This window comes from Scatophagus argus, chromosome 5 (assembly GCF_020382885.2).
Source record: "Scatophagus argus isolate fScaArg1 chromosome 5, fScaArg1.pri, whole genome shotgun sequence".
Taxonomy (NCBI): Eukaryota; Metazoa; Chordata; class Actinopteri; family Scatophagidae; genus Scatophagus; species Scatophagus argus.
In genome coordinates, this window is record NC_058497.1 from 12162722 (window position 1) to 12188352 (window position 25631).

The 25631-nt window shown below is 39.4% G+C and overlaps 1 protein-coding gene and 6 non-coding genes across 11 annotated transcripts in view; 1 reads left to right on the forward strand and 6 right to left on the reverse strand.

Annotated features, from left to right (window-relative positions):
* The window catches only part of LOC124059064 (cytoplasmic dynein 2 heavy chain 1), a 105958-nt gene that overhangs the window by 59059 nt on the left and 21268 nt on the right, over positions 1-25631 (forward strand). For 4 of the 5 annotated variants that reach the window (XM_046388809.1, XM_046388807.1, XM_046388811.1 and 1 more), the window contains 10 exons: positions 1904-1969; positions 2096-2146; positions 2234-2287; positions 2507-2638; positions 3092-3164; positions 16603-16763; positions 17549-17674; positions 20914-21024; positions 23544-23613; positions 24032-24117. In XM_046388809.1, coding sequence (XP_046244765.1) covers positions 1904-1969; positions 2096-2146; positions 2234-2287; positions 2507-2638; positions 3092-3164; positions 16603-16763; positions 17549-17674; positions 20914-21024; positions 23544-23613; positions 24032-24117 — 930 coding nt within the window. Of the gene's footprint in view, positions 1-1903; positions 1970-2095; positions 2147-2233; positions 2288-2506; positions 2639-3091; positions 3165-16602; positions 16764-17548; positions 17675-19699; positions 19819-20913; positions 21025-23543; positions 23614-24031; positions 24118-25631 lie in introns of those variants that run through there. The other variant, XR_006843361.1, reaches the window with a different exon arrangement.
* trnam-cau lies at positions 8429-8501 on the reverse strand. Its single transcript has one exon. It is a non-coding gene; the product is annotated as a tRNA-Met (tRNA).
* Positions 9272-9344, reverse strand: trnam-cau. Its single transcript has one exon. It is a non-coding gene; the product is annotated as a tRNA-Met (tRNA).
* On the reverse strand, positions 10374-10446 carry trnam-cau. The gene has a single exon. It is a non-coding gene; the product is annotated as a tRNA-Met (tRNA).
* Positions 11174-11246, reverse strand: trnam-cau. The gene has a single exon. It is a non-coding gene; the product is annotated as a tRNA-Met (tRNA).
* Positions 12243-12315, reverse strand: trnam-cau. The gene has a single exon. It is a non-coding gene; the product is annotated as a tRNA-Met (tRNA).
* trnam-cau lies at positions 13043-13115 on the reverse strand. Its single transcript has one exon. It is a non-coding gene; the product is annotated as a tRNA-Met (tRNA).

Here is a 25631-nt window from a genome sequence, read left to right on the forward strand (position 1 = left end):
AAATTGAAAGTATGTGTACACGGTATTTGGCTCTTTACTGATATGAAGTTAAAAAAACCACATTGAATAAAAATTGCAACATGCACACAACACACAAAACACATGTTCTACCCCCTCAGTGATCTGTAGTCACTGCATTGCACTGTAGCAAATCTTCCTGCTGAAATGTTTTTTCCATGGAGAACATCCGATAGTAAAAAGAGGAAAGTTTTTCTTTTCGAGACACTTGTGTAGACCCGAGGGCTGTACACTGAGGAGATTACATTTTTAGCAAATCTTCAAAGATGGAAAACAATAAGATTGTATACCACTGAGTGCTTAATGTACATGGTGTCTGTGTCCAAACACTTACGTTAATGTTATGTTAAGTCATTGTGTGTGGCATTCAAGAACCTGTGGGGGGGTATGTGTGTGTGTGAGAGATTGTGGATGCATGTAGTCTGAGTAGTAGTGATGTGCTGAAATGTGACATATTCAGTGTCATTGTGACAGCAGCTGACACGAACACTCACAGACTTTTACCCTTATTGCACTCTGTTTGATTCATTTCTCTCTCAAGTGCACACACTCACAAAGATACAAAGAGGTATGCAGACGAAAAAAAGCGGGACGTTGTGACATTCTTTGTTCGATCAGTCGTATCATATTGTTCAGCTTTCGTGGTTCATCTGTGCACACTGTCACTGTACTGGATGGAGCTGAACTTGGCAGCTTGGTGTAAATCATTCAGACACTGGCTAAAGAGATGAACCATGGAGAGGGTCAGAAAGAGGGCAAAGGAGTAAAGTGCTGTAGTCCAAATGTAGCCTGAAGGTTAGCATCACCGTGGCTCAAGCTGGTTCCACAGCTGTTGGTAAACACACACAATATAGTATCTGATGACAGGCAGGAGAGTCACTATGAAGAAATACTTAGACCCTTTGTTTGCTTTATTTGTCTTTTGCACAGGAGTGGGTGGGCTCTAACCATTTTAAATGGAATAAAACTATTATTTTGATTTGATTATTTTCCATTTGCTTGGTTATAAACAGTTCTTGTATGTGCCCAGATACCTTCCACAGAATAGAACAAACCCTTCTTGTATTTTGTTCCATGACTGTAAGATCACGTCTTGCTGACCGAGTGTCTATGTGCCGCACTACCTGACCCGTGTTGTACTTTTCATACAAACAGCTTGACACATGAATTATGGGTCATGTGGTTTGAAATGCAGGTTGAACACAGGAGGCACAAAATTGGATTGAACTGGCAAATTGCATTATGGTACGATTTCTAAAGAATTACTCTTGTATTTGTGATAGAAGTACATACTGTCCTTTAAAATGCACTTGGATGCGTAAATGTAGAAGAACACTGGGAATCCAGATCATCTCATGTGATCGTTAGATGCTATTGCCCTTTGCGTGTCTCTTTGGCTAATGAAGTAAGCACATCTGAATAATTTTTGCTGTTTTTTTTTTTTTTCCTCTGTCATATTAACTTTATCCACTGGAATCTATTGGTCACTGTCTTTCTGTTTCCCACTGTGGGTGGGAGTGGGATAAGCATCTTGATTAGTGGCTATTTCTGTTATCTCTCTAAACTCGTACCAGTGGATGAGAAAGACACAGACAGCCACACACAAAAAGAGAGTGTGTGGCGATGACACAAATAGCCAGTGTTTCCCTGTTGCTGTTTCATCAGTGTGAAGCAACCATTTCCATGGCCTTCAGTTAGGCAGGCTGAGCTACATATAGTATCATCCAGTGGGAATATAAGTGTGTTTACCCTCTGTCTGAAGATGATGTTGACATTTTATGCTTAACCGTGACTTTTCTTGTTTGTAGCTCAGTTTGGAGTAGGATAAAATAGCATGTTGTCATGTGTGTATAAATCTCTCTCTCCTTCGTCCCATCTGTCTCAGGCTGACCAGATGATGTTTGCCATGCACTTTGTGAAAGGCATGTACCCTGAACTCTTCCAGGAGAGTGTGAGTATCTTTGTAGGTTTATTATCTGCATTTTTAGGATTTCATCAGTTTTTGTTTCGGTGACAAATTGAACATAGAAATTTCAGATTTGGATCTGCCCGATGTTAACACTACTCTTTGCTGTAGGAATGGGATGTCTTCACTGGATCCATTGTAGGAGAAATGTTTAAGAAGGAGGTAACAGTTCAACTTTTTGTTTCTTGGAAGCAGAAGCACTGTACTATTTCTATTTCTTCTGACTTCAACTTGCATCTCTCTTGGCAGGAGTTTCCTTCTTGGATTGATCAGGAGAGACACGGAGCGGTGGCAATTTTTAAAGTAAATTCAGTGATATATATATATATATATATATATATATATATATTCACACAATTATACAGTACCTTCTCAACAAAAAATATGTGCAGCATTATACCTCCATTACACATGCATTGTGTGACACAAGCACTTCATTAATGCTTAATAATGCAAACAGTCACTTTCATTATTTCTTGACCTGTCCCTCAACTTATAACCTTTGCCACCCCTCTTTTACAGTCTACATTCCCAGCCCTCTACCAGTCTCTGTGTTTGAGTGACTCAGACCTTTGGCTGTCCTTCTCACAGAGCTCACAGTGTGAACAGGAAATCCCATCCTCCATTGCCAAGAAAATTACTCCCTTCCAGCAGGTCAGCTTTCAATCAAATACCAGTCATTTCATCAGCCAGATGAACAACTTATCATTATTTACAGTGTTTATAAAGCCTACACACACTAAAAACACTTTGGTTGTGTCTCTGAGCACACCACTTCACATGTGGTTTTAGGGTGAATAAAGGTTTAACTAATCTCATTTCAAAGCATGAACAAGACGGAAGACATTTATCACTAAAGTCAAGTATGCACACTTGACTGTCACATTAGTGGACATATTTACTTTGTGTATTGTGTTTCAAAAAAATAATTCAAACAAAAGAACATCTCAAAGCCTCTGTGAATTTGACTTTTTTTTTCATGCTCTCTATTTGGATATAGAACTGTTTTGTTAGACAGAAGGATTTGACCTTCTGTTTAACAAGTGTTAATGGATGCCTGTTGTTTCATTCCTCCTCAGTTAATCTTTTTATCTTCGCTCTCCCCAGGTGTTATTTGTTCAGGCAGTCAGACCAGACCGACTGCAGAGTGCCATGGCAGCATTTGCGACCCAGGCCCTGGGTAAGTGTTTCATATTAGGGCTTTTCATTTTTTTCTGAATTTTATTATTTCAGCCAGTGTTGCCTACGTTGGCTGGAGTTAAGCTCACACTCCATCCACACAGGTTTTCATTTAAAACAATCTCCACCCACACAAAAATTTTAGCACTGTTTCAGAAATAATTTCCGTCCATATCAACACACCCATCATGTGGCCATTCAAGTGTATCGGTTTTGCATGTGTCATTGTCTTCAAAGGTCTGCGTTTATGCTTGTCATTGGTCAGCAGAATTTCCAAAAGGCTCTGTTTCAGGGGTTTGAAAATGCAGGAGTAGTGTTGACTCTGTGTGTCAACATAGCAAGTTATGCATTTTCAAATGAAAATGTATTACTGTTGACGCGATCTCTGGTCCGTTCTACTGTGGTGAACCAGAATACGCATAAAAAGCAGTTACTATTCACAATTTTGCACTATAAAACAACAAAAACATTGACATTCACGTCAAGTCACAAAATGGCTGTTATCTGTACTGATGTTCACAAGGTTTCTTTTCTTTCCGTATTTGCTCTCATTTGGTCAGACCGAGACAAGTATCACATTCACGAATATACTTCTTATGCACACATATGTATAATGTATTGCAGATGCTGCAGGTAAACAAACCAACAAATGTATTGGTTGAAATGAAACTGTACAAAACAAGAGAAGCTGAAAATGTGCGAAACATGATTTGGGTTTGTTCTGATTAAGGGTCAGTACATCTTTGCCTCTCTACATTTGAGTGGGATTGCTCTGAATAATGAGCTTTAAACACTATGAATGACTGCATTCTCCTTGGTCCCTTTTGGCATGGGAAGATGCTTTGGTTTTCACAAGCACCTTCTTCCTTCACACCCCACTCAATCAAGATATTCACAGACAAGGCTTTTATTCTGGATTTCTGAGCAATACTTCACTCATCAGTGGGGTGATTTTTTTTATGATAGTCTTTTCCATCCTTTCTTTTTATATCTTTCATCACAATGAGAATGCCACTGTCCTTGAGTAAATGCCACATGCACAAATACACACACGCACACACACACACACACACACACTTCTTTTTTTTCTGTTCTCAATTATGTCCCTGTCCCACACTCACGCAAACTCGCATACAACCATACACTGGCTCATGCACACATGTGTGCATACACACACGCGCCCTCAGAGTTATGATGTTGTTAGAGAGTGGTGAGTTTATTGTGCTTAATGAGCCCATTCATTCAGTCCAGATAATCCTAATGGTGTGTTGGCTTCTCACTGCACTATCTGGGTGCTGCTGCTAATTGGTGTCAGGTGAAACGAATATGCAAGTGTTAATGTATGTGTATAAAACTCATTTTCAGTTACACATCAGGTGTGACAAGACATGACTAATTGTTATGTAGGACTGTTTTTTTTTCTAACATGAGCATGTATGTTCATGTCTTCATCAGAATGTCAGCATTTGTTTGTGTGTGTTTTTTTTCAGCCATCTAGCTGTTCATGAACCAGCTAATCAATGATGCCAGAAGTAATTTTCCAGACAATTTAGCTTGCAAGTTACAAAAAAACAGTAAAACCAAAATTCTTAAAAGAAAATTTACATAAGTAAAAAAAAATAAATCAAATCAAATTGGCAACACTCTTCATGACAGACAGAGAGATGCAGACAGTGAACTTTGTCATTGAGTTTTTACATCCTGCCCTCACACCTCACACTGTTACTGGCTGGGGGCTGTCCAGTGCTGCACAAAGGCTGACACACAGAAATGTCCTGATGCAAAGTACTAAGAAAATAAAGAAATACAGACAGAGGGCAGGGTCAGTGAAGATACAGACGCCACCACACATTTCTAAGTGATGATTGAGAGAAGTTACATTTATATGAGTTTGTACATTTTTAAAGAAATTGCTGCATGTTATACAGCTGATAATAAGAAGACTTCCAATATAACTAAAGGCTTCTCTTTTAGATGGTTCAGTGTTGTATTTTGAATAAATAGTCTTCCTGATATACCATCATACAAGTTAAAATCAACTTTTGTAACATTTCAGTTCACATAATTAAAGGTTTCAGTTCGAGTTAGTTCAGTTTTGTATTTTGAAGACAAGAAGACATTGTCTTTTACTCTTTGGCCCTGCTCCTGCCTTTGTCAGTCATGCAGTGTCCCAAATACTCACATGCATTTTGAAAAGTGTTACTGGGTGTGTTAACCTTGGGGAATTCTATGTGCTTTGGATGTCAGCATCTTTTTAATATGAATATTCATTAAAGAATGAATAGTAACTCAAGGCCAAACATTCCTTATTTTAATGAGAGACCACACCCCAGAATAGAATTTACATTGTGCTGTTCCAGTGGTTTTTGAAAGTAAAGTAAACTTGTACATGTTTGAGATGTCATCAAGTAACAGTGGTCTATTGATATTGAGTCATTTTGGTGACTCAATTTATGTTTGTATAAATGTGGTGGCTCCAGGTACCCTATGCGTATTGTCTGCTCACATATTAAAAGGAGAGCAATAACTGTTCAACTTGACAGTTTATTCCTGACCTCTGAAAGAGCAGTTGTGTCTTGACACAACGTGTAAGTATTTCCTTGTTTTGCAGCTGTCAGATTGTGGTTGATTTTTGACGTAGTTGTATATTTTTCACAGTTGTTACTTTAAACAAACTCACGACTTTCAGATTGGGACTGACACACTGCCTAGTGCTCCAACAAGGCTGCATTGTGTAGTGATTTTAGTGATTTTTTTTTGTTTTGTTTTTGTTTTTTGTTTTTTTTTTAAATAGTTGACCGAAGTAAGAACATGAGCACTGATGAATGAATGCAGGACCACAACAAAGAAATAACAATTCAGTGCATGTGATTGTGAGTTTAGTCAGGGGTTAATGTTAAATAATGCATAGATGAGTGTGAGGTATGGTGCTGAAGATTTACGCTGCATAGCTTAAAACAAACAAAGACAAGCTGGAGAGATGCTGGACTCAGCGCAGCTCCAGAACTATTGCAGATAAAAGTCCAATAACGAAGCAGCACTGAACAAAGCCTGGTGCCTATCATAAGTTGGCAGATACGATGTAGGTTATACGAAGGTTAGTCAAAAAGTAAGCAATCAAACAAGGCCTAACACTTAATAAAATAGAGAAAAAATATACTAAATAAACTAAAATATGCTACATAAAGTACAATAGAGTGCAGAGAAAGCAGGTCGACCAGATTGACTGTGTGTATAAACAAGAGACTAAAGAGCCACAGTGTAAACATACGTAAACGGATTGCTACTCAGAAATGAATTATAAAGTGCATGTTAATTGTGCAAAAACAAATAAGGTAAGGTGCATGGTGGAATGAATGTCCAATAAATAAATGTGATTTTTTACGCCTGATGTGACTCAGGCAGACTGTCGCTGGGATTGTGACCCCTGAACACCCAGTGATGTGTTGTAGAGTCTAATGACCAGGGGAACAAACGAGTTCCTGAGTCTGTTTGTGGAGCAGGTCAGAGACAGCAGCCTGGAGCTGAACACACTCCTCTGACTGATCAGAGTGCTGTGCAGAGGGTGGAAGGCATTGTCCAGTATGGACAGGATCTTATCCAGGTTCTGTTTTTCTGCTACTGACACTACAGAGTCCAGGTCTGTGCCAACCACAGGGTGGACCACAGATCACCCTCTTCTTGATGCTGCCTCCCCAGCACACCACAGCGTAGAAGAGGACACTGGTCACCACAGTCTGGTAGAACATCAGCAGAAGTTTTTTGCAGATGTCAAAGGACCCCAGCCTCCTCAGGAAATACAGATGACTTTGTGTTTTCCTGTGGATGGTGTCCATGTTCACTGACCAGTCCAGTCTGTCATCCAACTGCAGACCCAGGTACTTGTACATCCTGACCACCTCCATGCCCTCGATGGAGACCGTGTGGGATGGGGTCTGTTCCTCCTGAAGTCAACCACCAACTCCTTGGTTTTGGATGTGTTGAGTTGCAGCTTGTTAGCGCTGCACCGTTCAGCAAAGTCCCCCGCCAGGCTTCTGTACTCCCCCCTTCTGTCCGTCCTCAATACATCCCATTATCACAGTATCATCTAAGTAGTCCTGCATGTGGCAGAGCTCCGACTGGTACTGGAAATCAGACGTATAAAGTATGATCAGGACCGGGGAGAGCACTGTGCCCTGAGGTGCTCCGGTGTTGCTCAGCAGGGTGTCTGATGTGCAGTCACCCAGCTTAACAAACTGCGGTCTCTCTGAGAGGTAATCCTCGATCCAGGAGATCAGATGTGGGTCCACTCTCATTGTGCAGCTTGTCTCTCATGAGGACGGGCTGGATGGTGTTAAAAGCGCTGGAGAAGTCGAAGAACATGATCCTCACAGCACTGCTTCCATTGTCAGTGTTATTTACTATATACCTTCCTAAAACTTCTTGTCCAATAGCTTATGAGTTTACCATTGGCGTAGGAGGCAGACAACACGGTTCGTTCACACGGCCTACACACTACTGTAAAGTTTTCTGCTTTAGTGATAAATTTAAATTGTTATATCTCTTTTATCTCTGTTACAATGTTTCCTCTAATTCTGTAAAGCACTTTGAATTTCCTTCTGGATGAATTGTGCTATACAAATACCTCACCTGCTTCACCAACAAGGCAACAAATGCTTTTGCAATTACTGGAAAAAAAGTCAGAGTGAGAATTCAGTCTCTAATACTCATTAACAGCACTGACTCTGCACGCTAAAATATTCATGCAAGGACTGTATTCAGCCGTGGATGATTTGTGTCATGATGCAGCACTAAAGCCATGACAAAAGAGTGGGAGCATAGACTGAATGACACACAAGACTAAGAACATGACAACAGCAAAGAATAATAATCCAGTGCATGTGCTTGTCAGTTTAGTCAGTGGTGAATGTGTGCATGGATGAGTGTGAGCTATGGTGTCGGAGATTTAAGCTGCACAGTGTTAAACAAACAAGGACGAGCTGAAAAGATGCTGGACTCAGAGCAGCTCGAGAACTATCATAGATGCATGTCCAATAATGAAGCAGCACTAAATGAAGCCTGGTGCATTTCTAATGTTCGTAGATACAAGGACCGTCAGCCAAAGTCCTACACCACATAATTAGGAAATTACTTTTACAGTGTCTGGTTTGTGTAGTCCAACATTCTGCGTTGTTTTCACGAGGAAACTGCCTCATGTGAGGCTTCTGTCACACTGTGATTTTTGACACAGATGTATATTTTTCATAGTTGTGAGTTTAAAAGAGATGCCTTGTGTGAGGCTTGAACTCACGACCTTCAGATTATGAGACTGACGCGCTGCCTGCTGCGCTAACAAGGCTTCGAAATCAGTGTTCAGTGACCGAAATGAGTTGTTATTGTATTTTTTCATTCGATGCCTGCCTCCTGCACCCCTGTGGCACTACAGGCTTTTGTCTCACATTGAAAAGTGAGCAATAGCCATGAAACTTGACAATTAATTTTTGACCTTAGAAACGATTGAGAAAACAGTGTTAATGTGACACCCACATTATCTTTTCCACAGCTTTTAGAACTTATTCAAATTAGCCTAAGAGTTGACTGTTCACAGTCACACTCAAGGTGATTGACGTGCTGCCCACTGCACCAACAAGGCTTTTTTCTTGATTTTGGCAACAAAAATGAATAAAATGATTTATTGCACAGCTTCCACATTTTTGCTTTATACCCTCCTTGACTTCTCCTCCATTAGCTTATATTTCACCATTGACGTAAGAGGCACAAGCTGAATTGCACTGTGAATAAGAGGAATTGTCAAATTTTAAACGTTGGAGGTAACTTTCTAACTTTAGGTAACTTTAGGCAACTTTCTGTTCTAAAGAAATAGTTGGAGCTCTTCTCACACATTAAAAGGTCTGCCATAACCACTGAACTTGACAATTTATTGTTTACCTGCGAAACAGCAGTTACACAATGTAATTGGTACTCTCTTTTATCACTTTTTACAGCATTTAGTTTGTATCTCAACATTGTCCTTTGTCATGGCAAGATATATTTTCCCAAGGGAATTGCCCTATGTGAAGCTTCTTTTTTCTTAGGAAAAAAAAAAAAATATAAAAATAACAATAACAATGCCCCGTGTGAGGCTTGAACTCACGACCTTCAGATTATGAGACTGACGCGCTGCCTGCTGCGCCAACGAGGCTTCGAAAGCAGGTCTGTGTGATCAAGATCAGTTGTTACTGTTTTAGTTTTTAATCAATGATTGTTTTATTTATTATTATTGTCTACTTACTGCACCCTGTGGCACTGCAGACTGTTCTTTTATGTTTAAAATGGAGTAATAACCATTCAATTTGACATTTCTTTGTTGATCTTCGTTTTTGATTTTGCCAACAAAACTAACAAAATGATTATAACACAACTTGCACTTTTTTGCTTTTTTCATTCCTAAAACTTTTCATCGATTAGGTTATGAGGTGATTGGTCAGCTGAAATGGGACTATAGATGTTTATACTTTCAATTATTCTGAACTTTTTTGAAACATGTTGTTTTTGTTAGGTTGTGAGAGGAGCGTTTCTGCTTCAGTTGACTGGCGCACGGCCCGCTGCACTCATGAGGCTACAAGGGCACTTGTTTTCATTGACAAAAATTTCTGAGTGACAATTGAGTCTCTGTACTCATTAACAACACTTATTCTTATTTTTCTCTTACTTCTTGAGTACATTGAGTTTGGTGTCACAGACACATTTCATCAGTGTACGTCTGACCAAACTTTTGTCAGAGATGACAGTAGCCTGATATGAGCAGTGACAAAGTGGTGGAGTAATGTATTAAGGGCATAAAGACTTCAGTAGAGCGACTGAGGCACCGAATATTTCACAAGTTCTGTATTTACTTAATGTTTCTAAATTTAATTTTTTTATAGTTTATAGAAAATGTTCTAAAAAGCCCGCGACCCTGACGGGTAAGCGGTATAGAAAATGGATGGATGTTCTAAAGAGATAGTTAGAGCTCTTCTCACACATTAAAAGATCAGCCATAACCACTGTACTTGACAATTTATTGTTTACCTGCGAAACAGCAGTTACACAATGTAATTGGCACATCACTTTTTACAGCATTTAGTTTGTATCTCAACATTGTCCATTGTCATGGCAAGATATATTTTCACAAGGGAATTACCCTATGTGAAGCTTCTTTTTTTTTCTTAGAAAAAAATAAAAGAAACAATGCCCCGTGTGAGGTTTGAACTCACGACCTTCAGATTATGAGACTGACGCGCTGCCTGCTGCGCCAACGAGGCCTGAAAATCAGCATATGGTGATTGAGACAACTCTTCACTGTACTTTTTTTAATTAAATGTCTGTGCTCTGCATCAATGTGGAACTTCAGGATTGTGTCTTACATTGAAAAGTGAGCTATGACCATTCCACGTGACAATTCATTATTGACATTGGAATGACTGCAATACACTGCAGTATTCACAAAAAGAGCATCATTAAATGTAGATGTCATGACACAGTGCTAAAGCCGCGAGGAAAGAGGGCTCGCACAAACTGTACAAAACACAAGACTAGGAATATAACTACAACAGAGAAATAATAATGCAGTGCACTTGACTGACAGTTTAGTCTGTGGTGCATGTGTGCTAGGATGAGTGTGAGGTATGGTGTCCAAGATTTACGCCGCATTGCGCAAAACAAGCAAAGAAAAACTGGAGAGATGCTGGACTCAGAGCAGCTCCAGAACTATCACAGATACACACCCTATAATGAACCAGCACTGAATGATGGTCGGCACATTTCTAATGTTCGCAGATACAAGTTCATTCAACCAAAGACTAGTTTTTCAGTTCTACACCACATAATTGGTACATCACTTCCGGCAACATCTCGTTTGTGTCTCCAACGTTCTACACTGTGATGATGAGCTATATTGTCACAAGACAACTGCCCCATGTGAGTTTTCTGTCAGAGAGTTTGATTCTTGGCTCAGCTGTGTGTTTGTCATAGATGTGACTTTAAAAGACCTGCCCCGTGTGAGGCTTGAACTCACGACCTTCAGATTATGAGACTGACGCGCTGCCTACTGCGCCAACGAGGCTTCGAAAGCAGGTCTGTGTGATCAAGATCAGTTGTTACTGTTTTAGTTTTTAATCAATGTTTGTTTTATTTATTATTGTCTACTTGCTGCACCCTAAAATGGAGTAATAACCATTCAATTTGACATTTCTTTGTTGATCTTCATTTTTGATTTTGCCAACAAAACTAACAAAATGATTATAACACAACTTGCAATTTTTTGCTTTTTTCATTCCTAAAACTTTTCATCGATTAGGTTATGAGGTGATTGGTCAGCTGAAATGGGACTATAGATGTTTATACTTGCAATTATTCTGAACTTTTTTGAAACATGTTGTTTTTGTTAGGTTGTGAGAGGAGCGTTTCTGCTTCAGTTGACTGGCGCACGGCCCACTGCACTCATGAGGCTACAAGGGCACTTGTTTTCATTGACAAAAATTTCTGAGTGACAATTGAGTCTCTGTACTCATTAACAACACTCATTCTTATTTTTCTCTTACTTCTTGAGTACATTGAGTTTGGTGTCACAGACACATTACATAAGTGTACGTCTGACCAAACTTTTGTCAGAGATGACAGTAGCCTGATATGAGCAGTGACAAAGTGGTGGAGTAATGTATTAAGGGCATAAAGACTTCAGTAAAGCGACTGAGGCGCCGAATATTTCACAAGTTCTGTATTTACTTAATGTTTCTAAATTTAATGTTTTTATAGTTTATAGAAAATGTTCTAAAAAGCCCGCGACCCTGACGGGTAAGCGGTATAGAAAATGGATGGATGTTCTAAAGAGATAGTTAGAGCTCTTCTCACACATTAAAAGATCATTCATAACCACTGAACTTGACAATTTATTGTTTACCTGCGAAACAGCAGTTACACAATGTAATTGGCACATCACTTTTTACAGCATTTAGTTTGTATCTCAACATTGTCCATTGTCATGGCAAGATATATTTTCCCAAGGGAATTACCCTATGTGAAGCTTCTTTTTTTTCTTAGAAAAAAATGAAAGAAACAATGCCCCGTGTGAGGTTTGAACTCACGACCTTCAGATTATGAGACTGACGCGCTGCCTGCTGCGCCAACGAGGCCTGAAAATTAGCATATGGTGATTGAGACAACTCTTCACTATATTTTTTTTAATTAAATATCTGTGCTCTGCATCAATGTGGAACTTCAGGATTGTGTCTTACATTGAAAAGTGAGCTATGACCATTCAACGTGACAATTCATTATTGACATTGGAATGACTGCAACACAATGTAATATTCACAAAAAGAGCATCATTAAATGTAGATGTCATGACACAGTGCTAAAGCCGCGAGGAAAGAGGGCTCGCACAAACTGTACGAAACACAAGACTAGGAATATAACTACAACAGAGAAATAATAATGCAGTGTACTTGACTGACAGTTTAGTCTGTGGTGCATGTGTGCTAGGATGAGTGTGAGGTATGGTGTCCAAGATTTACGCCGCATTGCGCAAAACAAGCAAAGAAAAACTGGAGAGATGCTGGACTCAGAGCAGCTCCAGAACTATCACAGATACACACCCTATAATGAACCAGCACTGAATGATGGTCGGCACATTTCTAATGTTCGCAGATACAAGTTCATTCAACCAAAGACTAGTTTTTCAGTTCTACACCACATAATTGGTACATCACTTCCGGCAACATCTCGTTTGTGTCTCCAACGTTCTACACTGTGATGATGAGCTATATTGTCACAAGACAACTGCCCCATGTGAGTTTTCTGTCAGAGAGTTTGATTCTTGGCTCAGCTGTGTGTTTGTCATAGATGTGACTTTAAAAGACCTGCCCCGTGTGAGGCTTGAACTCACGACCTTCAGATTATGAGACTGACGCGCTGCCTACTGCGCCAACGAGGCTTTGAAAGTGGGTTTGTGTGATCAAGATCAGTTGTTACTGTTTTAGTTTTTAATTAGAGAGATGCTGGACTCAGAGCAGCTCCAGAACTATCACAGATACACACCCGTTAATGAACCAGCACTGAACATTTTTGAAACATGTTGTTTTTGTTAGCTTGTGAGAGGAGCGTCTCCGCTTCAGTTGACTGGCGCACGGCCCACTGCACCCATGAGGCTACAAGGACACTTGTTTTTATTGACAAAAATTTCAGTGACAGTTGAGTCTATGTACTCATTAACAACATTCATTCTTATTTTTCTCTTACCTCTTAAGTACATTGAGTTTGGCGTCACAGACACATTACATCAGTGTACGTCTGACCACTTTTGTCAGCGATGACAGTAACCAGATATGTGGTGGAGTAATGTATTAAGGGCGGAACGGAGACTGTATATATTTATTTTTTCTATTTTTTTTTTCGTAAAACGTAACTTTGCTTGAAAACTACAGATGATTATAAAATAACGAAACAACATTTTGATTGGTGATTGGTGACCGGCATCCGCTGATACTGGTTTCAGCAATTGTTGATCGCTGCTTGCCCCAAAAAATTCAGATCAGAGCACTTTTAATGCAAATACACATTAATTTGTTGTATTTCAAAAATATAATCATTGTTATATTTATCTTAATCCTCCAATAGTTTCACAAATGAACATTTAAGAGAGCCCCAGTGCTATAAAGTGTTTGCAAAAAACGGATGGAAGGCACAAGATTGTGGCAGAGAGGAAGAGAGCACTTTGGTTTGCTAGAGTGCTGTGACTGTCTTGCTTCCCACTGATAGCAAAAGCTCTGCTGACTGAAACTCAATACCAGCTGTTGTGCAGCTGCTCCGGAGTGCTAATAATAAAGCTGGCTCATTGAGAATGACACTTCAGTCTGTGTGTGTGTGTGTGTGTGTGTGTGTGTATAGGGTTGCACAATATGTGTTTTTTTTTTGTATTTCCAGTTGATACTGATAACCGATAATTAGTGAGTTCTTTTTGTATTTTACAAAGAAGTTCATCACCTGTAGCTAAGATGTGGTTCTCAAAGATGAATGATTTGATATTCCATAGCACTCATAAGATTTGTTGGATCAAAACTCATTGACCTTTTCCCTCTTCTTGGAGCTTTGGTGGAACATGTATTGCAAATTGAAAATGTGTTGTCTTCCTTTCAGACTGTGAAAAACACCCACATCAGCGATTTTAAACATGCATATTACCACCTGCTGTATCAGAGCATGTAGATCCTGTGCTTGCTGAGTCAGTGAAAGCAATTTCGCTTTGTACAATTGGCTCTAACTTCATCATATTCATTATTATTTTGTAAATTTTCTAGTATCTGGGAGATGAGATGATGTGTCACCTCATTTTATATAGTGCATCCCTAGTGTCGGAGTGTCCATTGTCCATCAGCCAATCTCTTCATCTTTGAAGGTGTGTATTATATTTGCATATTTGACTGTTGAAACATGAGGCTTAACCTCATGAGATAATGAGGCTAATGCACCATACACTGTGCCAGCAAGGCTGTGGGAGTTTGTGTCAAATATGGGAAAACTGAAACAAAAATCATTCAGGTTATCTGTGGCCATCAGCACTCCTGAACTCTATTAGCTCTCTCACAGGTTTTCTTGAAAAGTATCAGTCTGATTTTCCATCCATGCTATAATTCCCTGAAAGGACAAGTTTTACTTCTTTGACTGTGAGCAGCTCTAATAAAACACACATCTCTTCTATCCTGATGATGAGAGAGTCCTCACACTCCTTGAACGCCAAGTGAACCGATTAACAAAGGTGCACTGTGTATACAAGTGCATGATGTGGGTGAAAGTGTGTGTCCGGATGAGACAGCGACAGATGAAAAAAAAGAACAGGAGAGAAAACGATTTTGTGTGTATGTGTATGTGTTTTTGGCTGTAAATCAGTATGCTAATGAGGCATGGTCTGTAATCCTCTTACAGCTAATCTCAGTCAATCCCCCCAGTCCAGGCCTGGGCACTGCTCATGCACACAGACATGCCTGGGTGAACACAACCACACACAATTGTGCTCGCTCACTGGCTTGCTCACTCTACTTCTCAAAAATACTAACACTCTTTCACATACAAAAAACATCTCTCTCTCTCTCTGGCTTATCATTAATCATCCAGCCTTTTTTTGTTTAAACCATCTGTCAGTATTTAAATGTAAATTTATCCCGTCAGTTACAGTGATCTTAATAGAAAGATGAAAAGATATTAATAGAAAAACCTCAATGCCTGTGTCAAGTGTTTGTATGACCAAGTGTCTCATTAATTCTTAGCTATTCAGGTTCTCCTTAACCAATTAGTGATGGAACCATAGGGTTCTGTCTTTTTCTACGCTCCTTTTTGCCCTGATTGTGTGTCATAAAAGCCAAGGTGAACTTTGCTATTCACAGACAGAGGATGCTGGTCTGCAGCACGAATACTGATTACCTGCCCACGTCAAATGTAGCTGTGTATGTATTTGTGCACTCGCACGTTTTGTAAATGCCCCCTTTTTTGCAGTCAGACATCACAAGCCATGTGGTCAGATGACTGTTAGTGTTGCCATGGCAATGCAGCAAAAGGTCGCTTTGAGATGTTCTCTGCCAAGACCTTGTGTGCGTGTAAGTATGTGTACTTCTGTGCAGCAGATTGCATTTGGCAGTAGACACCAAAAGAATGTTCAGAATGGGGCAGTCATCCCAGCAAGAAAAGACAGCCATGTGTGTCCATGCGTGTGTGTGTGCGTGCGTGTCTGAAAGATGTATCCACTGATACTTGTGCGAAAAGTGTCACGGTGGAAATTCTAACACAACGACTTACACTGTATGTGGTTGTGTTGCTGCTTGTGTGTCGCTATTAACTCATATCAGATACGCAATTCAATATATTACAGCAGGATTATAGGCTAATTCTCCGTGAAGAAACGCACACATGCAGACACACTCAGACACATACACAAAGAGCGTGGTTTCTCAACACCAGGGGGCTGACAAGGTATTCTTCTGCTGTGTGTGGTGAATACTGCATACCTAGCACTCAGTATGCACGGCACATCACCCTCCTAATCTCTCACACTCTGTCTCTCTCAGTGTCTTCCTCTTAGGCTCTGTCTCACTTTCTACATCATCGCCTCCCTTCTGCTCTCCCCTCTTCTTCTCGTTTTTTTTTTCTTTTCCCAAGCCTCCCTTCACCGTCACCCCCAGTTTTGGCACTGTCTACCCTTCTCTTTTCATGCCCTCTTGCTTTCTCCCTGTCATCTGTTCCCCCTTGTTTTGTCTACCCCACCTGTGTCTCTTTCTTCCCCATCTACGCTTGCCAAATGCCACTTTGCTGCTACTTCAAAGCATTTACCCATTTTCCTTTGGTCTGTCCCCTCCATATTAATTTTAAATGAAATTTTACAATATTTCTTTACAGGTCTGTCTTTCACACCCTTCCTCTCTTCTCTGCAGGTATGAAAGAGCTCTCCCCCCCTCCTCTGAACTTGCGACGTCTCTACACTGAGACACTGGAATGGGAACCGGTGTTGATCATCATCTCTCCAGGGGCAGACCCATCTCAGGAGCTTGCAGAACTAGCAGCTGAAACTGTGGGCAGGGACAACTATCATGAGGTAGAGAATAACAGGATTAAATGCTAAAAGTCATAGCAGATTAGCAAGTGCAACAGAATAGCAAGGAACTCCTACACACCTGCTGTTATTCAATATGTGATTAATACAGCTATTTAAGGACAATGACTTTATTGTTTTATCTTTTTGTAATTATTAACAAATCCCCCAAGAGACCAATACCCACAAAGAAATGTATTGTACTAACAAGTATTGTCTGTGTAGTCAAAGCTTCTTTGGAACCCCACTGTTTAAAAAACTACACATAAAAGAACCAAACCATTTCTTTAGGTGGAATGTTCCTTCATTAAGCATTTCATTTGTATTTCCAAATGATTTTTATTTCATCCTTCAAGACCTCTTGCTGAGAAATGATCCCCAAAGTGCAATAAGTTATATATGTGTATATTATAACTTTCAAATATATGCTTTTTGTGTCTTTTTGTCATATATTTTATTTTCAAAAACCCACCCACAATCAACTCAGAATTATTTGACCACATATCTGATGTGTGTTTTATGCACGTCTTTACCTTTTCCTTTGTAACTACAACCATTTATATTTACAAGTTAATCTATCTATTTCCTGTAAATATAAAACAGATTAGTTAACAGATGAGTTACTGTGTTTCATTGTTTCTCCCGCCAAGGGGAGAGATTAATAAAAGTGTTGAGTCAAATTATCTGCCCCTAACTTCTGACATATTACTGTCTAGAACCACATTTGCCTTCCCACTGTATCTGTTTCTTGACCCATCCTGCCTCCTCCTCTCTCTTTGTCTGCACAGATCTCTATGGGTCAGGGACAGGCTGATGTGGCCTTGGCTACACTGAGGGAATGTTCCAGAAATGGCGACTGGCTCTGCCTGAAAAACCTTCACCTTGTCACCACGTGGCTGCCCCTCCTGGAAAAGGTAGGCATTCTGTGTATGTAGTCTTTGTGTTAATATTCTGCTGTCTCTAATTAATGAATAATAACATCTCACGAAGTCCCTTTTTGATCAGCTGAGGAAGAGAATGATTAAATTTGTCTGTTACTCTACAGGGGATCTGTGTGTTTGGCTATAAATGTGTATAATGTGTTCATTAACATTTAAGGTCAAATTAAGTTCCGTTGGAAAATGGCGAGTGGAACTAAGTACCGTGGGCCGTTAAAATAAGCCTAAAATGGTTCCAGTGAAACAAGCTCTTCACATCATCTCAAACCCACAGCGACTGCTAGGGGGAATTGACATTAGGGTTAAAGGTCACTGCAAACAGAGAACCTGGAACATGTTGTATATAAAGTGTATATGTAATTTCTTGTTTCACCCCACTTAGTGTTTGTCAGTGTTTATCTTTAATGTTACAACACAGTTACATGCACACAACACAGGAACACAGAAAGCACATTTTGCTGGCTGCCCACATTTCCATATCTAAAATTACCTTCTGTCCTTTGCCTGCACATACACATTTTGCTCTCTACCTGCCAGCCCACATTAGTCACTGTGAGGTTGTTTGTGGGGCTGCGTTTGTTTGCCTATTTGTCTTTGTGTGTGTGTACAGTATATGTGTGTTTGTTTTTTTGCTTTGTATGTAGCTATTACATATGTGTGTATGTCACTGATCATGCTAATATTGCTCCTTGGATGGTTTTATTATTATGTACACGTGCTTGTGTGTAATATTACAGAAGTTCACCTTTTCGAAACTTGTCACACAGTCAGCACAACAGAAGCGGTTCACTTTTCATTGCTTTGAGACAAAATGCATTCAGTGATCACATACACTGTTTTCTCACTTAAACTTAACCACCACCATAACTCTGTATATTTACACTCCCTCTTATTTAAGTTTAAGCAGCCTACTATTCATGGAATTTGTGTTTAAAACCAGATTTATTGCCAAATTACTGTACATCAGGCTGCAATTCGCAGTATCTGTAAAGAAAAGATTGTCAGGGATGAATCAGGCATGCAAACAGATTATGTCCCAGGTACATTGCAGGAGAGGGCAGAAGGTGTGATGTGGATGAGAACAATTCTTACTCACTTTGGTGACATATACTTCAAGACAGAAGAGGTCACATTTTTGTTGTAACATAATCTTGGTCCATGCTTAGTGTATAAATAAATAAGTAAGTAAATGATACTTCAAAGACAGTAGTGATACATACTATAATGCTACTGTTGTTAGCATTCGGTATATTGAGTGACAGAGTTTTAGTGTTGGGAGACAAATGTTCTTGTTCCTGAGTTGAACCTGAGACGTTTATGGTTGCGTTGATGCATTTTGGATGTTAGATAAACTGTCATGGTGAGCAGTAAAGCGAAACGTCTCGGAACAGTTTTGAAAAGTGAACTCAGTGTAGAGAAATTTCTGTTACCAACCAAAAAAAAAAACTGTAAGAGCAAATATTTATCTTCCACTTTCTTTGTGTTTATTTGTGTCCATGAGTTTTTCCTGGGGTTTTGTTTAGTGCTTTGTCACTGTAGCAGGTTTATCTCACTGAGAGGCACAGCTGTTGGCAGTGATTGGCCAGTGTTTTTGTGTGTGTGTGTGTATGTGTGCATGTGCCCTCACCTGTGAATATGAGTCAGAGTGTGTGCCATGGGGTTAGTCAGAGGGAGTCTGTCTTTCCAGTGTGACCGTAACCGTACATTATTACAGCTCTCTTCTTCTGCTTTTGTCCTTCTCCACTCCACCCACCTCATATTGTGTCTACACGCTTTCTGTCTGTCCCTCTTTTCTTTGTTTTTCTTCTTTGCCCAGCCACCAATAAGGTTGGGGTCTCTGCAGTCAAGCTTGAAATGAAAAATAAGGGAGACAGGGAGCATACCAAAGAAAGAATGGCGAGATAGTGAAAGGATGAAAATTAGGAAAAGATGAAGTATGTGTTTTATTATTTACCTCTGTCTTTGTCCATCTGCTCTGTCTTATTGTATTTTTCACTGTAGTGTCTACATTTTCTGGCTTCTTTTGGCCATCTGTCTCTCCAGTCAGTTGTTCCTTCATGAAACTGCTTGGTCAGTTAGAGAGAGGAGAAAGGAGGAAAGAGCGTCAGAGAAGGAGAGCGGTCAGTGTTCATAATTGAAGTTGGCAGTGCAGATGTCCTCTCATTCCTGTCCACTCATATTCTTCCACTTGCACTGCTTTCTACGTCATTTTTCACATTATCCACTCCATCCTTCTGCTTATGGATATATCATTCAAACTTTCGATCAATCTAAATGTGTCTCCATCTGCCAATCACATAAAAAGAGTTAGTGACTTGTATTTTTAGTTTTGTGTTTCTTAAGAATGAAACTATGCGATAGTATGAGTTAAAAAATTATATACATATATATATATATATATACATACACATATGTATACACTAAAACAACGAGGTTTTGTTGTGCCAACAGTAGACTGTCTATCCCTCCTCTCTTTTCTTCTGTGTTGATGAATTTCTTGCATCTCCTTCCAGTTGATTAAAAGTCTCCTCTCTCTCTCTCTCTCACACACACACACACACACTCTCACTCTCTCTCTATCTACCCCCCCATTCTATTTCCTCTCGTTCTCCCTACCCCTTTCTCCCCGCTCTCTCTTTCTGTGTATGTTTGTGTGTGTGTGTGTGTGTGTGTGTGTGAGAGAGAGAGAGAGAGAGTGAGTACCCAATCAGATGACACAAGACCCTAAGGTTCCAGAATGCTATTTTTAATCACAAGTCTTTGAGGAGGATAGAAATGGATGAGGGGGTGTAAGAAGTGAGAGAAAGAAAGCTGGAAACTGAGATGAATAGACAGTGATGGAGACAGTGAAAAATGAGTGAGAGAGGTATATATCTATATATCTGTATCTATATATATCTGTCTGTCTCGCTATCTATATATATGAGAGAGATAGATAGATATATAGAATATATATGGAGAAGTCAGGTGAATAAGCAGTAGAAAATTGTAATTGTGGGATAAAGTGTCTGCACAACATGTGCAATCAAAAGCGCAGATTTTTTTTAAATTTTTTTTATCTTTCATTTCCTCCAGCTAGTGAATAAGATTTATGTGTTGAAATACAGTGTATCTCCGGCCTGATAATACTGCACAGGCGGCCTGGTCTACATTTCTATGGTCATCTCGAATGTGCTTAGTATGTCTAAACTGTGTGTACTGTCCTTCTTCCATAGGAGCTGAATGTGCTACATCCCAAAGCAGGCTTCCGTCTCTGGCTGACAGCAGAAGTTCACCCCAGATTTCCTCCCATACTGCTGCAGTCAAGCCTCAAGATCACTTACGAGGTACTAGAACACAAACACATATAAATATAGAAATATTAACATCATGCTACTCCTCCGGTAGCTTCTGATGAAGCTTATCGTTGACTAACTCATATCACACAGCGGTACACATAAACATACAACTGCACATTCTTGCAGGCACAATGGGGACAAATGCTTACTAATGTGTGCCATGTTACTGGGTTACTATGGCTTACTCACAAGAGCATAGAGTGCGTCAGGACTGTGTACACTGTGTGTGTATGAAATGCCATGTGAATTCATGACTTTGTGTGTCTATATAATGATTGCATACCAAATGCAGCCTGTACATTTTTAAGGAGATGCAGAAGCCTGCAACTTGTGTGTTAGTGATGCATGCTTTAGTGCTTCAGTGTGTTTCTGATGGGAGTCCTGCTCAAGGGGTTAGCTGCTTCAGCAGTCAAGCATGCTGCACAAACAGCCTCTCTCTCTCTCTCTCTCTCTCTCTCTCTCTCTCTCTCTCTCCCTCTCTCTCTCTCTCTCTCTTTCTTTCTTTCTTTCTTTCTTTCTCTCTCACTCTCAGACACACACCCAAACTTAGACATACTTTATATATGTATATGCTGCACACACATTATTTACACATCCCCAGTGTTAACTTGTACTGCAGTGCAAGTGAGTGTAAAAAATAATATGTCAGACCAGAGATAAATTGTAATGAATGTCAACTTATTGTGAATGACATTTTACACACACAGACCGTAACAAATCCACACTGACCGTCTTATCTACAGCTAGGGTCCAAAATAAACACCCTCCAAGTACAAAATGTAGGATTTCTGTTTGGCAAATGTCTTGAGTGTAACTAAGGGGGCACTCTTTCTGGCTGCTGTCTGTGTCGAGTTTGACACACACAGTAACAGGGACTTCATGGTGCATTCAGGTGCGCTTTATTAACTCTCACATCTACATCCCTTTGTATGGCAAACTACATGCATGGACACTGACAAGTATAAGGATTTAAAATATGCTTGATCGGTGGATTTTTTTCATCTTCTAGTCAACCTGGCCAGTGAGGCAAAAAATTCATTTTTGGCATTGTTTACAACCCAAGTCTTTAAAAATGGCTAAAATGAAGGTCACTAGTGCAGCAAAAACATAGTCACTAAGCTACAGTAAAAAGAGTTGTATCCTTGCTTCTATAGATCCTCCACCCAACCTTAAATACCTTACTTCACACTCTACTCCCTGTTGTAGTTGAATGTTGAAGCCTCCTTAACAAAATATGCTTAGTGCATTAGTCTTAAAGTATAAATCAACTGCTCAGACTTCTCATAGAGCAAATATTAGGTTCTGCAAATATATTTCCACTGCAGAATACACAGAACCAAGGTTAACTGAATTGTTTTTGTCAAAGAGTAGACTTAACATGTAAGGGTGAATACAAGCATAAGATCAGTGATGGGGAAACGGCTCTGTTGCAGCTGAAAACAGTAAGCACAACACCTTGCTAATGTATGTAATCCACTGAAGTTGGTAACATATGTAGTGATTTTGCCAGTTTTGGCAAATTTAGTGTGTATGCATTATTGGCTTAGTGAATTATCACAGCCTCCAGATGGAGGTACCAAATGTTCAGTAAAGCTGATAATGTGTGAACTGATTTCAATATATGCTCATTGTTTCTTTTATAAACAGAGCATATTGTTGCCAGAGGAGTCAGATGTACAGAGAACTGTTCAGAGATACAATATGTGCGGACTCATGTACAAACTAATTTGCCCTTTAACCTAGGCGTATGTTATTTATACGCAGTACACAGTGTGGTGGTGTGTTCATGTAAAAGAGCACCATTAGCACCTTGTACCATGGGCTGTGGTCTAATCCTCCTTTTGGTAATAGCTGTTGGGAGTCCAATCCTGGCCAAACAATGTTTTTCAGTTTATTTAAAGACTCTTGGTATAATTCCCAGAGACACTGACAGGATGGTACAAATGACAAACTGGTTATAAACTCTTTTCTCTGACCTCACTCATTCAGTGTTTCCATTTGTCAGACCCATCTCAGACCCATTTTTTTTATAATCATAGTCATATGAGAATTTTGTATGAGTTTTGTTTTTGTATAAAAATGTACACTAAACAGACTGTGAAAAGAAACATTACACACATCCCAAATTGCGTTTCACATCTTCATTTTGGTTTTTCAAGGCATACAGATTTCATAAAGTGGATCTCAGAATTCATTTTACCAGTGTCACAATAATGCTACAAGCTCACATATTCCTTTAACACGGAGGGATTTGTTTTTCTTAAGTTTATGTTTCAAAACCTTGTCATATCTTTCGAAGTATCCCCTACACTTTTCATTTGGTTTGGTCTTCCTAAATGCTTGGTAAGATAAAAATACTTATCTACATTTGCTCTTCAAACTTGTTTTTAATGTGTAGATGTATATGACCTTTATGGCAGCACCATATTTGGACTTTGCAATCTGAATTTGTATTTAACATGTGAATGTTACAAAAGATTCCATCTCAGTAAAAACCTTTTTTTCAGGCTCCTCCAGGGTTGAAGAAGAATTTGCTGAGAACATATGAGTCTTGGACTCCTGAACAGATCAGTAAAGGTTGGCTCTTCTCTTCTCTTATCTAAGCTAGCAACCAGATGTAGCTAATGAGCTGGCCCTATGTTTCAAGTATTTGTGTTTTGTTTTTTATTTACAGTTTTTATTGGTATCAGTGCTTGATTATTAGCTCAAACTCTGAGTCCAGTGAACAAAGAAAAACCACCGAGCTTGCAAGTTCTGGTACAGAGAATGAACAGTAGCACACGGGGCTACAACACAGAGTTGCAAAAAGTCTCAACCATCCATAGCAGAATTCAGCATGCTTGATTCTCCTCTTATTCCCCTCTGTTGTATGTTGTTTCATGATTTTTGATGAAAAATAAAAGAACTCCCCTCAAGGTTTAAAAAACACATTCTGATAGTGATTGATTATTGTTTCTGTTTTGTTTGTGACATGCTGTTGATTGTTTGTGTGCAGGAGGCATCCTGGCCAGAGCCCAGTCTCTGTTCTGTCTGGCTTGGTTTCATGCTGTCTGCCAAGAGAGACGCAACTACATACCACAGGTAAAATACACAAACATCCCAATATAGACATATGTGGTCATAGTTCTACAGTTTCATTTCAGGACCCTAACCTCAAACTGCTGTTGTGTTACAAAGCCATTAAAAAGTGGAAAACAGACAGCACTTGTTCAAATGTTGAACCAGAACAGATACAATGGCACACAGACAAACTAAGCAGCTCCTTTTCTTCAGTTTTTCTGTCATTGGATTGAAGCTTTTAACGAATGCTTCCAATATTAGCTTCTGTTTGTTGCTTTCTGTCTATTCTAGTTTAGATACTTTTAACTTACTTACAACATAATAGTGCATACTTTTCTTTGTTCCAGCCTTTATAGCAAACCTGTTTGTATAAAATTTATAAAGCAGCCCCCACGTTTGTGAGGTTTCAGAACAGTCTTTCCACTCAGCACTTTTCAGGCATAGAAGCATGATGTCGTACGCTGTCAAGATACCCTAAAGGAGACAAATTATAAATGTCAATCAAAAATGGATTTCACTGACCTGCTGCATGTGATGGTAGTAGTTACAAAGTGTAACTCTTTAACAGTCTCACAGCCACTCTAAATAAATCAAGATCAAGTTTGTTTTTTACATATGCCAGAATCGACGCAAAAATGTTGATAGGATGAACACAACATTTCTTCATTTGAACACAACTGTGATGATAAATTATCTCCACATAATAAGACAGAAGGTATTAAGAATGACATAATTTGCATCCCTATAGAGAAAATCAGACTATTTATTTTCTCAGTTGAGCCCCAAGGCAAAGATTAATTTGTGCAAAACAGATAACAAATCAAAAAACATTGAGGGAAATGATGCTGAACAATAGGCTGGGTTATGAGACTATTGGGACCCCCATGTCCAAAAGAATACAGATTTATAAATCTCAAATCCAATTTACAAAATAAATTGTATAATTTATGTCAAAATCTGTTTAATTGCTGTTGTAAGTTAATAAGGAAACCTCATCAATGGGTTTTAGAAATGATTTCAGAATGCCTGATGCAGCAGCCATGACCCATGAAAACAGATGCCTTTTAGGCAATGTTACATTGTATGGTTCTCCACCTTCTCCTCATTTACATATCACATAGCTTTTTATGGACTCTCAGTGCAGCAGACAGTTTCTTTAACTTTCCACAACTGATGTTGATGCTTTCTTCACAGTGTTAGGCCAGGTGTGCCCTCATTCTCTCTTTTAAAATTTTTTGCTCAACTATTTCCATCACTTTTCATGTGTACATTCGAGGAAAAACTAGACAGACGGTGGAAAGACAAAGGAAAGACACTGAAAGTATGAGCTGTTGTCTCCATCTTTAGGCAGTTATTATGTCTCACCTTTCTCTGTGACAGCAGGACTTTCATTCTTCCTTAGAAGATCAGTGAATATAAAATCCTTTCCGACACGGTTATGACATGTTTGTATGACCCATTTTGTTTTGAGAATAAACCTGCAATCAATATGTCTTCCTGTCTTCTAAGCGATGTGTACTGAGTAAAAGATGTAT